The following is a 12,841-nucleotide window of genomic DNA, read 5'->3' as shown; positions in this document are numbered from 1 at the left end:
GGAAGCGCTCGCACTCCTTTCACTTACTTCCTGCTTTCGCTCACCTCCTTCCTTCCTTCCCAGTGTAATTACCAACATTGCACATAGTCTCTTGGTAATTTCCCAGTTGTGTTGTAAGGTTTTTTTCTTGTCAGTGCCCACTTATCAAGCTTAAACTCTAATTATACTTATCAGTGCTGAAAATTGGCTATTATCACTACCTAAACTCCTGCTAATTGTAAGAAATACTTTCTTAGCAAACTGTGAGATCATTTTATTTGCTGTCTAGGTGGGATGAGCTCTGCTTGACAGCTGGCTTTTCCCCACTGAGACCCCCTCCTCTCTTTTCATCTGCATGGGCCATTCTAGGTGTGAGCAAGGTGGTGACTGTGGACATAAAAGGAAATTGGCAGCGCTGGTTAAAAGTCCGAGATCTCGTCAAGGGAGTGACCTATTTGTTTCGAGCGCAAGCCAGGACCATCACCTATGGACCAGAGTTGCAAGCCAACATCACAGCTGGGCCAGCAAAGGGTAAGTCGGACCTTAGAAGCATCAGCAGAGCAGATCAAATTGTATTAACGACGTCCAGGCAGTAATGCACGGTGTACTCCACATGTGTTCCCAGTCTGAAGGAAAGCTGAGTCACAAGGGCTCTGGTCATGATGTAGATGGTTTTGCAGCTGTCTGTGGGCAGCCTTGTTCCTTCTCTGTGAAATCCAGAAAGACCCACTGAAAAAGCCCGGTGGAGATGAACTGACCAGCCAAAGGAATCAAAGCTATCATGACCGCCTGGCTGTAATTCTGATGGCACTGAGCACACTTCCAATTCCAAGCAAGAAGAACTGCCCAACTTGCTAAAGTTTCTGGGTGTAAAAGTACCAAGAGTTGAGAATGGTTCCCATGCTTCTTTAGGCCTTGGCTGGTGCCTGTGGCTGTCTGCCCATTCACTCCCCTTATGCTGAAAGGAGGACAGCAGGCATAAGGTCAGGCTCCCTGGGTTTTGTCAGTTTGGAGACCAAGAGTTTTTAAAAGTATTTTTCTTGAAAAACAGGTGATTCATGTTAATAGTTACAATTTACAGTTAGAAGGTTAAAGGCATTAAAATTACCTCTCTCTGCCCAGTACTCCATTAAGCCTCTTTCCAGTATTTGTTCACCATTCTCCTTTTGCCTCCCTGACCCCTCAATCAGCGACCCTCCATCAGTTCCTATTGTTCCCGTCTCTTGCACTCGTGCCTCCAGGAGTGCTGTCCCCAAAATAGATCCCATTCCTCTAACAATGGTGCAATGATTTTTAATTTCATTGAAATCGCTTCTGTAGCGTGCAGCTGTGATGAAGATACCCCGCTGCTGCAGTTCATCTCATTGTCATGCCCAGAGCATAGACATTATAAATTGATAATCCTGCTGGATGTGCCAGTGACATGTTGAAGGAATGGACAGGCTGCTCTCTAAAATTCAGGGGATGTTGCTTTGCTGACTCGGTAGGTAGGAATATCAGTGATACCGTGTCAGTGTTTGGAGGTTGTCAATGTGACAGGTTTTTTCCTTTGTTTAACTGACAGGGGTTTCTCTGCAAAACCTAGCAACTGATATTTTGTTCTGTAGTGCTTGAACTAGGAGAAGGTATGAACCAGCAACCTATTAAATGAGCTTATGCTGCTTAAGAGTTTGGCCAAAGCTTTTTTTGTGTGCCTTTGTTTCTGTGTGCCTGCAGAAGTTACAAAGCCCAGCGTGCTCATGTCCTACGCCCCCTTACGTTTCTATTCTGGTTTCATCCCTCAGGGTCTCCTGGTTCCCCTCAGGAAATTCAGATTACAAAATCTGCTTCAGGACTGACTGTGCAGTGGACTGAGGGAGATTCAGGCGACAAACCTACAACTGGCTACATCATAGAGGCACGGCCATCAGGTAGGAACCGCAAAGAAAATATGCAGACTTGGACAGCTTTGGTGATAGTCTGGTAGTCTACCCCACACTCACAGCCACAGCGTAGTGGTTTAAAAGAAGACGTTTGTCCACCAGATAAAGAGATGGGACTTCATGGAGGAAAATAAGAAAGATTAGAGTCCTCTCTTACGTGGTATTGCTCGGTATTTTTATCCTAGTTCCTATTTTTGCCTTGCGTTACATGATGTTATACGGTCCTGTCAGATTTCTTCCTATTTAGGAATAGGCGCAGGGAATTGCCGTGACCGCTGTGGGGTTTTTCAAAACAACATTACCAGCAAAACCTTGATTAAGGATCCACACTGGTTAATAATTTAAAATTACAAGTGTATACAGCTCCTTTCATGCGAAAGCACTCGTAAAATGTATATTTGAGGATCATTGGCCTAGCACTGAAAAATATACCGTCTCCTGGTTCAGAACGCGGCAGCTTCCTTACATCAATAATGGTACGTGGCTCTTAGCAGTAGGTCATGCAGAGTAAGTTCTCCAGTTCACTCTATGCAGATATTTTAGGTGGGGTGCAGTATCATTATCAATTTGATTAATACAACAAAGTAAGTGTGTGGGAAGGGAAGGGGCGGGAATCTTGGATGGCTACAAGGGGGCAAGTTCTCAATTTTATATAACTTCTGAAAGATGTCATCTTGCTAAATAATGCTGGCCATTAATGCAATGTCAGGGAAAGGAATGCCACAGACTAAAATGCCAGTGAAGGTTTTTTCCTTTGGCATCCTTCCAGTAACTGCTTAACTTCTGACCCAAGCAGTGAAGCAAACTGAGACCTATTTCATTTGGGAAGACATTGAAAATGGACCCTAGTATCTTTGACGCAGTCCTGGCCATTTAAAAGAACATGCAATGTTGTGTGGACACAGAAGGAATCGAGCAACAGAAGAAGGCTGTTTTAGTCACAGTCCAAGGCAGCACTGAACCCAAAATGCCCTCTCTAAGCTTTTCTCACAGCTATTCTCCCAGTACCACTGCTTCTCCTTGACTTTCTGCCCCTCTCTCAAGCATACAAAATGGCACAAAAAGTATCCGGTGAAATGCCTGTAGTGATGGCATAGGTGGAGCTGAACCCAGAGCTTGTAAAGGACCAGCCCATGCTGTGAGACCCAGGTGAACCCGTGGTTGAAGCTCATTAACTACAGGCAAATGGCACTTTAAAACAAATGAGGGGATTTCAGAATGAGGCCTGTATTCCACTTCCCTATTGCCTGCAGACAAGAAAATTGCAAGTGTTGGGCTGAAAAAACAACACAGTAGCACAGATGCATGATCAAAGGCTACGTAGCCACGCTGTTTGTTCTAAGGTTATTCTGTAATACTTCTGTATGCTGCCCCCTTCGCCAAGCCTTCCCACTGCAACCAGTAACCAGTAAAGTTCTTCACTGTACCGAGAGTGGTGGACTTGTTGGAAGAGGCTGACTAAGAGAGGCTACTTTTTATAGTTCAGGCTAGAGAAAGCATCCCAAGGTTTTGCAGTGGGTCAGACGCCCTCAAGGACTACAAGGCCTGTGTACCCCAGGCAGCACAGGGCTCAGAAACAGTCCAGACGACTGGGTGGTGGCAACAGTACCCCCAGGCTTGCTGGTGTGCTTCCGGAGTGGGGTTGGCCAGACATGAGGTGCCGCCGGGGGGGCACGCGGAGCTTGGTAGGTGGTCGGGCATGGTGAGGCAGGTAGCTCAGTGCAGGAGTGCCCCCTACTGGCCTGCCATGCTTGTAGACAGGAAAAACCCAAGCTGCAATCTGTTCCCCTGTGAAACTAGGGTTGCCAACTCTGACCAAAGCTATTCCAGGAGATTATTTTTTCCCCGACATGATGTCATGTCATTAATTGCACTGTTCAACCCGTTCACAATATCAATCTGCTGGATTGCTTTCAGTGGTGACCAGGAGACCGATGCTGATTCCAGCAGACTCCCGGCCAGTCCGGGAGGGTTGGCAGCCCTATGTGAAACACACCATGCGGCTTCTGTGTGATGTGTAAATATATTGACTATGCACGTAAGAATCTAAACTTACTTTTTCTTGAATCTGCTCGTGGCAGTTAATGCACAGCTTTACCTTATGTTCACAAGATAGTCCATGCTGACCATCCTGGCAGCCCTCTCACCCACACTTGTGGCTGGAATCATTTGATTTCTGAATGCCCTCGAACAAACACAACAGCTTCCAAAGTAGTAAGCCCATGGAACAGCTAACGCTGCTCTGTGTGGCTACACTCCTGGGCTTAGCTCACCACTTGATGCAAGTGAACATTTTACATACGCTGCCTAAAGCTTTGTGGCACGTTGGCTCTTTGCAAGGGAAATGGAGTCCTCCCACACCTCACCGGAGCTGCATTATCCCAGCGTCATTCCGCCCAGCCCCACTCCACTGAACTTGCAAACAGTCTCTTGCCGCCCCTGCTCTCGAGACATGACTGTTGAGTCATTTAATTCCTTCTCCGATTATTTTAATCCTATTCATGCTGCTGTAGTAAATGAACTGCCTGTTTGCATGTTAGATTCCCAGTCTTAGTTCTGGTTGAAGCTGTAGAGAGCATGAAATGTGATCCAACTGAGGCGAGGGACTAATTGGAATGTTTGCTTGTTTCATGCAAACTCCAGCTGCATTTAAATGCCCCTTTTTTCCCTCATCTTGGCATGCATGAGTTTGAAATCTGAATTCGGAGCCCAACGAAGGAAGGGAGTTAACTCCCCCTGATGGGGCTGGTCATTTTAGGACACCTTTGGTTTTAACACAGCATTAACAATTTGTTTCCATGTGCTGGTTTATTGCGAAGCAGTAGAACACCAGTTAGAGAGTGCAGAGGAGAGCCACGCGCATGATCAGAGGTCAGGAAAACAGACCTTACAACGACAGGCTGAGAGCCATGGGGCTCTTTAGGCTGGAAAAGCGCAGGCTCAGGGGTGATCTGACGGCCACCTAGAAGTTTATCAGGGGTGACCACCAGGATCTGGGGGAACGTTTGTTCACCAAAGCGCCCCAAGGGATGACAAGGTCGAATGGTCATCAACTACTGCGAGAGCGTTTCAGGCTGGAGATAAGGAAGACTTTCTTTACTGTCCGAGCCCCCAAGGTCTGGACCAGTCTGCCAGCGGAGGTGGTTCAAGCACCTACCCTGAACACCTTCAAGAGCAAATTGGATGCTTATCTTGCTGGGATCCTATGACCCCAGCTGACTTCCTGCCCTTTGGGCAGGGGGCTGGACTCGATGATCTCCCGAGGTCCCTTCCAGCCCTGATGTCTATGAAATCTAGAGGGACTTTATTTCAGATAGTTGCTGTCCCATCCAGAGAAGATCTGTTAACTTGAGCCCTCGACCCACAAAGTGAGGCAAGAAAGGTCTCCACCCTTCTGCAACGAGGCCAGAAGCATCTCGTGGCAAATGCAAGGCTTTAGCTTGTTGTCAGTATTTAAATGCAGTACCATTACCTTCGTGTTTCAGATCTCAAGTGTCATCTATTATAGGCCTCATTACCCAAAACATTAAATGCTGCACAACCTCATTTTTCCTGCTGGAGTTCTCTGCCAAAGCTGTCTTCCACCAGGAAGGGAGAGTGCCTTTGTGTAATAAACGTTGACCTCTTTTTCCTAGATTTTGCCACTTGATTTTTTTTCAGTGCTCTGCTCGTTTTCTAGGGGGTCCTTCTGCCCTGCTGCTTTTTTTTTTCAAATCTATTAATACACAGCTGAGGCTATTTATTCTGCCTCCCTGCTGTGCTTCTGTGCCCAGTCTGCTTACCTCCTCACCCATCTGGAAGACGCTTCAGATGCAGGCACAGAACAAACAGAGCAGCATATTTTCAGAGATTCCTTCGTAAGCTGGAGAAACTTCAGAAACATTGCCTCCCTTCCTTCATCACCATTATCCCAAGGGGAATCGATTCCAGTTCAGCTCTTTGAGTGCTGTAATAACTGCATTTGAGTGGTCTCCATTGCTGCCATCGTAAATGCAACCCAAGGTTCAGTTAGGCAACCTGAGTATATATGTATCACCTCCTGTTGGAAACCCATCATAAGGGTGCAAATTCTACCAGATAGAGGAGAGGGGAGCTAAGTAAAGTAAAGCTAACTGCACTTTATCGTGAATTAGCAGGTGCATGACGAGCAGGTCCAGGGAGGTGATCCTTCCCCTCTATGCAGCGTTGGTGAGGCCGCAGCTGGAGTACTGCATCCAGTTGTGGGCGCCGCACTTCAAGAGGGATGTGGACAACTTGAAAAGGGTCCAGTGGAGGCCACTCGTGTGGTTGGGGGCCTATGAGGAGAGATTGAGGGACCTGGATCTCTTCAGCCTTTGCAAGAGAAGGCTGAGAAGTGATCTTGTGGCCGCCTACAAATTCATCAGCGGAGGGCAGCAAGGAATAGGAGATGCTCAGTTTACCAGGGCACTGCTTGGAGTAACTAGCAACAATGGCCACAAACTGACGGAGAGAAGCTTTAGGTTGGACATCAGGAAGAACGTCTTTATGGTATGGGTTGCCAGAGTCTGGAATGGGCTCCCAAGGGAGGTGGTGCTCTCGCCTACCTTGGGGGTCTTTAAGAAGAGACTGGACAAGCACCTGGCTGGGGCTGTCTGACCCCAGCGCTCTTTCCTGCCCAGGGCAGGGGGTCGGACTTGATGATCTGCTAAGGTCCCTTCCGACCCAAACATCTCTGTAGCTATGAAAGTGGCTTATCTGTCTCTCCAAGCCTGTCAAATACCCTGTTGTTCTCTCTGTATTGGGAATAAGGATAGGTGTGTGGCCTAGGCAGTACCACTTTGTGAGATGATCACTCTCCAAGCCCTGAGTTTTCCTCATAGGTTGGCATTACCTTCCACATCCAAGGGAAGGAGAGTGGTTTTGCATGGTACCTGAAGGATCCACGCCGTCCTGGCTATAGAGGCACGGGGTCTCAATGCATGTATTGGCCTGCAGCAGATGCCCTGTTGATCTGTGAAACTTCCTTGAAGATCGTGGGATGCCTACAAGCTGCCTTAACATGTTTCCCATGATAACAGTCTGTAGCGTGACTTGGCTGGCAACTATAAGCCAAATAAATGCAAATATTCTATTTTTAGAATATGGACAAGTCAGGCAAAGCCCCCTTTTGTCCCTTAAATGAGATATTCCTCAACCAGAGCAGGTAGCTTCAAGAAGGACCATTCTCGTCAGCGCTGGGCTTTTCCCTCCCCGAAAAGACTGCGGCACTTTGTTTCCATCTGCTCTGAGGGTTGCGCTCTCTTTAGCTCTCTTTTTAGCCTATTGAGTAACTTTGTTGTGTTCCCTCCTCCCTCCCTGCATTTTCCATTTATTTTTAAACAAGTGAGGAAATGCAACATTGAGCTTGGACACAGACCAGCCAAATCAGTAAATTCAAAGCAAAGGGCACAGGTGTGTCTCTGACATTGGCCGTGGGGGCCCTTCATTCATCGCTGCCCTCCAACAGCATGCATAGGGCTGGTGGTTTGTCAGCCTTCGCTCTCCGTTCTTGCTTTTTTGATAGTTTGCCCTGTAAAAAAAAAATAAATTAGCATTTTAATTTTGCCCGTTGTGGTGTGAGCACTTGCCCAAGTTTGGAAGGTCCTTAATGCTCGGTGGTGTTTTCCCTCGTAAACTTCCTGATGTGCGATTAGCCGAAAGTTTTACAGCGCAGCTCTCCCGTGGCACCTAGGGGGGAAAGCTGGCATTTAAGAGATAAATTACAGGCAGGTTTCTATCTCGCCCCAGCTCCAGCTTGACAGCCATTAGTTAGTGGTCTGTGTTATCGGAACCAGAAGCCTCCGTTCGTGACTGACAGTTTTATTCAGCGTGGAGACCCTGATTAATTGTCCGTGAAATCAAACTTTTGTGTTGCTGGAGCATCTGTTCGAACACCTGCAGCGCACGGCACTGCTCGCCGCCTCCGAGGGATCAACTCTGTGCGGAGCCCACGAGTGTCCGACACGGGCTCCACGCGACGAGGTCGAAGCAGCTATCGTCTTCCCTAGTGATTGGAGACTTTTTACACGCGCGTGTACGCCGCTCAGCTCCGGGGGCTGGAAACCAAGGCTGGGAGATGAACATCGGCGCCCGTGTCTGCCAGAGATGAGGCTGGGCCACGATGCAGCGAAGCATTTGTAATATCAGGAAGCAAAGCAAGATTTATTTTTTCCAAGGAGCTCTCCCTTTTGTGCTAGGTGTTTATCCCTCCTTTCTGAGTCTGGGTGCCACCAAAAGGCAAAATGAATGGGAGGAAGGGACAGATGTTATTGAGGCAAAAGCAATTGAGAGCAATATGGCTGCATACTTATTGCCAGCTGTGCTGCATCTCACAGTACATTAAACAGGAATTGACTGGGCCTGGCTAGGCCTGTGCCTGTTTTGGGGGGTGTGATTTAGCATCACAAACACTGCTTCTCCAGTGGTTTCTGTGCATTAATGCCTTGTTGATATATTGGCTTTGGCATGCAAATCCGTCCTCCTGAAGAGCCACGTGGGAAATGTTGTGTACAGTATGCTGATGCCTTTCTCCCTAATACAAGAGCCAATCACTTCTGCCCTAGGTGCCCCGCTACTCGATCCTCTCTCAGCTGATCTCGTCTGTAGCAAGCGTGTTGGGGGGGGGAGACTTATACAGTGAATGAGTTCATAAATACATACAGCGATGCTTAATTGGCAAAGTTCATCATACCCTGCTGTGCACATGTAGGTGAGATCGAGGTATCCCAGTCACGTAAAGCCTTCCCAGCCAGGTGGGGGAAAGCCCAAGGGCTGGACTGTGCCTGGCACCTGCATGGCAGGGCTGTGCAAAGCTTTGGGCACTGATTTGATTTGGAGATTTCGGCCCGATTTGGCGGCCGAATCTCCAAATCCAAATCGAATCAGATCAGTTAAAAGGTCCGAATTGATTTGAAGCTCTCCAAATAGATTTGGAAAAGATTTGAAGAGCTTCAGAGATTCAGGCAGTCCCTGCTCACTGCTGCAGGGAGCTAGACCCGGACTCTGTGCTGGTAAGTGAGGGGGAGGGAGGGGACCATGGGGGGACCCCCACCAGGCCCCAGCCCCCCCAGTCCAGGCTCCCAGCTCTTTAAAAAAAAGCCCCCACTCACGGGGTGTTGCCAGGTGTGGGGGGCAATCCCTGCTGCCCCCCACTGCCCCAGATTGCGTGGGGGGGTTCTGCCACGAGCCCCCTCATGGCTGTCCTCAGGGCTTCTGGGGGCTTGTGCAGCACGGGACAGCGGGGGGCAGCGGGGATTGTCCCCCGCCTGGCAGCAGCCTGTGGATGGGGACTTTTTTTTAAAGAGCTGGGAGCTGGGGGGGCAGGCAGGGCAGCCACGGGAGGCGCTGGGACAGCGGGTGGGGGGTGCTCAGCGGGGCTGGGGGAGCAGGCAGGGGATGGAGCCTGGCAGGTCCCCCCCCCCCCGAGCACAGCTTCCCGTTCAGTGCTGAACAGGACTGACTTGAGAGCTGTCTGCAGCAGCTTTGCTGCCTTTATCCCACTCTGAATGTAAATGATTTCCTGGGAAATTTAAGAAAAATGGTAAGAGAGTGCAGGGTTTGCTTCTATTGAAATTAGTGGTGGAAAAATCATTTTTTATTCTGTTATTTTTCTCTGCACTGAAGCAATTCTCAGGGCAAGCAAATTACTTTTCAGACAATTCAGAGTGAGCTGAAATTCTGTTATCACTGTTTACAAGTGTGTTTATGAAAACTCATGAAGTTTTAGTAATTACGAGAATACTTTATAGACTCCAAGGCATCCTGTTTAGCACTGGGGGCTGGAGCCAGCCGACTTCAAAAATGCATCCCCCACTTCAAGTAAACAAAATTCCAAGCTTGCTTTTATTGTGCTGTAACTTTACATGGGAGAAATAATCAAGCTTTACACGGCATTGTAAAAATGAAGTCAATATTTTATCTCCTGTTTTATACCCATTGTAAAAAAAAGCTAATACATAACAGTGGTACATTATGATAACTTCATTACACTCTGATCATGCTGGCGAATAATGCATTGGTCTGAATTTTAAACATGACAGAAAAATTACCTATTTTTATTGTTCTTTAGTATTTCTCCAATGTGGACAGAACAATAACATTTTCAGCCTGCTTCAAGTATCCACTTGGGACTGCCAATCATCTTGATCAGAAAAGATGCTGTCTGGGGGTCATTAGTCACTGTGCATGATGTGAAACACCCGGCACATTACAAATTACTGAACCAATATTTACTGATGGCAAAATTAAAACATTCACATGGAAATGCACCTGCAGCATAAATCACTCAGTTCTCCCTATTATTCCCTGTTGTAAAGAAATAGGCTATGGGCCAAATTGTGCTCTGTTCTAGTAGTGCCGTTCTGGAAACCCTGCCTGGTTTTCACCAGACTTACACTAGGGTAAATCCCAGCAGATTCTGGCCCTGATAATGCAGCACTGGAACATGTCATTAATGATAACGCGGTTGGCTTCTGCTTTACTGATATACTGATAGCACTTTGAGTCTGAAACAGTAACAGGCATAATAGTATCTCAGCGCAGAGGGCCCTCTTCCAATACAAGCACTTTCTGCACTGAAAGGATATTTATGCAAAATGTATCTGCTCTGTTGTTATACTGTCATTAAGACAGACAGGGGAAAATGAATATTCATTACCGAAATATTAAAGTCAGAAATCTAATACAGCACCGAATGGGCCAGAGCCTGAGTGCTATGCCAGTTCACACCAGGTAAGAATCTCGCCCGTTGCTTTTAACAATGCAGTTTGAACACTCGCGTAGCAATAAACGCTGGGCCCTGCCCTGTACTCAACCGCCTGGTGCCTACATTTTGTCACTAGAAGCTGTGGGTCCCAAGCATGTCTGGAAGAGAGGCTTTGTAGCTTAATGTTCCCAAGTTCAAAATTGTTGAGCGGCATTTTTAGTTGTCATTTTTTCCAGTCTCTAGCTGTGACTGTGTTGTTGCATCTTTGCATCGTGCTTCAAATGAACATAGGATTTTGAACTGTATATGGGGGGAGCAGGTGTGAATAGTTCTCAATCTAAATGCTAGTATGGCTGTTGAATAGCTAGATTATTAACCTGCACATCTGGGTTGCAGGACAGGGATTTCATCAGACTCCAGGTCCGTGGGCATGTTTGATCCCTTTAAAGGCTTCGAGTTGAAAGCGAACTTTATAATTTTTAGCGCAAATCTTTCTGTATAGAAATCTGATACCGAAACGCATCTCACACTCTCCCTGACAAATTCTTCCTGGTGTGTTACCCAATCTGCAGGACAAGAGACTCGGGGCACTGTCATTATTATGATTATTACTGTTATGATTAATGTTATTAAGCAAACAATATGGTGCAGAGTTCTCTGTTCTCCCATGTAGGGCTCCTGTATTTCATGCTCAAACAGAAGTCTACAAAAGCGTGCAACGCTCAGCTCAGATGTTTGGTTCCTGCCGCTAACTTTGTAATGTAAAAAGCAGACGCAACTTAGCATGATTGTGACTTAGTAGCGTACCTCATTGCTTTGGGTTTACTTGCGCTGTTGGAGAACAGTGGTTCAGGTAGGCATGGAAATTGCCTAATGTCGAAACACATGATTAATAGCAACTCGTTTTCACAGAGCAGGAGAAAGAGCACACAGCAACGCTGCTAATGATGCACTTTTCTTGCCGCTTTCCTAGATGAAGGGCTGTGGGATACATTTGTGAAGGACATCCCCCGCAGTGCTACCTCCTACACAGTCAGTCTGGACAAGCTGAAACAGGGGGTGAGCTATGAATTCCGGGTGGTAGCTGTGAATGAGTTTGGATATGGAGAACCGAGCAGTCCCTCTGCTGCAATATCGGGTAATCATGTGTTCTGTATTATACCCTCTTCCTTGGGCTTTCTTTATAAGGGAAAGAGGAGAGAGAAACCAGGCTCCTTCATACACAAAGCAGTGAGGGCCTGCACTATTTCATTTTCATGCCAGCATTGTCCTGTTGAAATTGGGCTGATGCTGAAGTGGTGCAGTGGTGAATCGCACAGCCTGATGATAGTCCAGTGGCCTGCCTCTCAATGGGAAGCTGCTCTAATGGACAGCAGGTGCACATCAATTGAATATTTGCCAAATACACTCATGAGGGGGCAATGGGGATCATGCATATCAATTCTCGTGTGTTTAGGCATGCCTATTTAGCATGTGTGGCGGGTGAGGTGGCCCTTTCTCCCTCCTCCTCTCTCTTTCTCATTCCTCCCCCAGTCTCCCGGGATAGACACTCGATGTGTTTGTTACCTTGCAGGTTGCTATGAAAAGGGTGCCAGGTGTTTAACTAGCAAAGAAAGTTGTACCCTGCCTGTTGGCAATTCCACTTGGCTAAATGCAGCTCTCCCTAGTCCTCTCTCTGAAGCCAAGGCGACGACCCCCATCCCAGGATCAGACACTAAGACCACACGAGCAAAACCGCTGATGTTATCCATGCGCCCTTTTGCCAGCTGCACCGGGCTGTGTGCAGGATGTAACGGTATAGTCAAAACGCCGTCAGAAATCCCTCCAGCCTCAGGGCTGACGGCTTAGTGCCAGCCGGAAGGTAATTGGCCGTAAGGACTTTGAGAAGCAGCCTCCACTGAAGCTCGCTGGGTGCCTTTGGTGTGTGCGCGGCTGGAACCCGATGGCCTGGTGTGCGGCAGGAGACTCTGCCCTTGTGACGGCTCCGCGCCGGCCTCCCCGTGCCCTGGCTGAGACGCTGCCTTCCACTCCGAGTTGCTCCTGGGCAGAGGGGTTCATCTCTGCGGAGTCAGCGAAAGGCTGGGAGCAGAAAAATAAAACCTCTTAAAAGTGCCTTTGTGATTCCAAATTCAGGCGCTTCCTGAGGGCCTGGCAGTGATCCAGGATGTGGAGTGGCTTTTATCTCTCTGCTCCTGGAGTGCAAAGCATAAACACTGTTCAACAGTTTGCCAGCAGG

At 47.8% G+C, this 12,841-nt stretch overlaps 1 protein-coding gene across 3 annotated transcripts in view; it reads left to right on the top strand.

Annotated features, from left to right (window-relative positions):
* SDK1 (sidekick cell adhesion molecule 1) overlaps positions 1–12,841 on the top strand; it is a 667,914-nt gene that overhangs the window by 635,371 nt on the left and 19,702 nt on the right. For all 3 annotated transcript variants that reach the window (XM_019542017.1, XM_019542016.1, XM_019542015.1), the window contains 3 exons: positions 349–510; positions 1,764–1,889; positions 11,579–11,743. In XM_019542017.1, coding sequence (XP_019397562.1) covers positions 349–510; positions 1,764–1,889; positions 11,579–11,743 — 453 coding nt within the window. The remainder of the gene's footprint in view (positions 1–348; positions 511–1,763; positions 1,890–11,578; positions 11,744–12,841) is intronic.

Source organism: Crocodylus porosus, unplaced genomic scaffold, assembly GCF_001723895.1.
Source record: "Crocodylus porosus isolate Cpor-Errol unplaced genomic scaffold, CroPor_comp1, whole genome shotgun sequence".
Classification (NCBI taxonomy): Eukaryota; Metazoa; Chordata; order Crocodylia; family Crocodylidae; genus Crocodylus; species Crocodylus porosus.
Note: the sequence above shows the minus strand (reverse complement) of the source record. Positions and strands in the feature narration are given on the sequence as shown.